General features: G+C 33.8%; 1 protein-coding gene across 1 annotated transcript; it reads right to left on the bottom strand.

Moving 5' to 3' along the window:
* Positions 1-535: 535 nt before the first annotated feature.
* LOC149656822 (uncharacterized) lies at positions 536-1,233 on the bottom strand. The gene is made up of 2 exons (XM_089844642.1): positions 1,133-1,233; positions 536-1,059 (listed from the first exon to the last, which is right to left on the bottom strand). Exons 1-2 carry the CDS (start codon positions 1,227-1,229, stop codon positions 536-538), a joined length of 621 nt encoding a protein of 206 aa, XP_089700768.1. The 5' UTR covers positions 1,230-1,233.
* Between the last annotated feature and the right edge of the window lie 212 nt (positions 1,234-1,445).

Raw genomic sequence — 1,445 nt, 5'->3', positions numbered from 1 at the left:
TTAAATTATGAAAGACAGAAATATTGAAACATGCGCGTCATGAACTGGACCCATAGGGATTTTGTCAGACTCATAAAAAAATATGTTTCAGATATCGAGTCGGGTACCCGCGATACCTGCACACCCCTGATTATTCAATAATGTACACAGAATGAAATCACAAAAATGGATTAAATTAAGAAATAATAAGCGAGGCTATTTTTCAAAACTGCCATTGATGTTATTTAAATTTGTGAAAATTAGGCAAACATTTATTTTGATGCAATTCTATAGTCATAGTCATTGATTTTTAATGACAAAATGTTTAGTAAAAATTACTCTTGCATTTAGTTCCTTTCACAATTTCTAGACTTCATCTTCCGTCGCATGTTGTTTGCAATTGTTGCAATTAAGCTTGGAAGGAATTTAAAGGGTAATCTTTACAAATATCTCTGGCATCTGTTTAAAATGCATGGCATGTGTTTTCCATTTCTTCTTTCAAACTATTCTTCATACTATATTCTTCATTTGTGGTTAGTTTTGATACTGTTTCTAATCAATCATTTCGGAATGTTTTCTCTTCTAGCAGCAATACCCGAATAACTTCTTTCGATTGAAACAAAGCATTGTTTATGTTAAGTGTCTGAGTACCTTTTGTAGCCATTGTAATGAGTGTTTGCGTAGCTTTACATTCGGTGCCAATTTTCGCTGTTTCAATACTAATTCTATCCATGCAGGGTGTCATGACTTTATCTACAAGCGCAGGGTTACCTTCAGTTGGTTTTGATTTAATTGCTGTTTCTCTTTCATTATCATCAGAAGCTTGAACATGTACTAGATTTATATCGTCATGTACTGTTAGTAGAATTTTAGAATTTGAGCTCTCTTCAAGCTCGTTATGTAAAATTGTTCCAAGAATTGGTACTGAATGTGGTTTAAGTAACATCCTTTTTCTCCCTTTAGTAACAATAACATCGTCGTCACTAAAATGTTTTGAACAAATAACGGAAACTTTGTTCGGTTTCCACTTTTTACCACGATTTGTAGCCAGAATCCACTTTTCAGTAAGATCATCATTACCTTTATGTTGGGAAAAACTTAGCCAAATACCCCAGTCGCCCAAAAAGGCACTTTTTGTTAAGGTTTACAATACCTTTCGGAAATAAATGTAAACTGTAAGAACCATCTTGGGCTAGATTGTCACTACAACTTGAACATCCAAGAATGACGCATCGTTTATTGTATGGCATTGTAAATAGATTCTGAACACGTGCTTATTACTTGCAACAGGTAGTTTAGTAAAGAAATTACTTAAAAGACTAAACTTATATTAAGATCAAGAATAAGGTTACAAACAGGACATTAATGCCGAAATTATACTGTTTGTCGTCCCTTCTAAGAGAGAGCCTGAACATGTTTTTCCTATAGATGTCGCTTGAAACAGTACAAACTTCCTATACCGCCAC

This window comes from Phalangium opilio, unplaced genomic scaffold (genome assembly GCF_054372755.1).
Source record: "Phalangium opilio isolate 3A_F unplaced genomic scaffold, DU_Popi_V2 ptg000077l_1, whole genome shotgun sequence".
Lineage (NCBI taxonomy): Eukaryota > Metazoa > Arthropoda > Arachnida > Opiliones > Phalangiidae > Phalangium > Phalangium opilio.
This window is presented reverse-complemented; position numbering and strand designations above follow the sequence as displayed.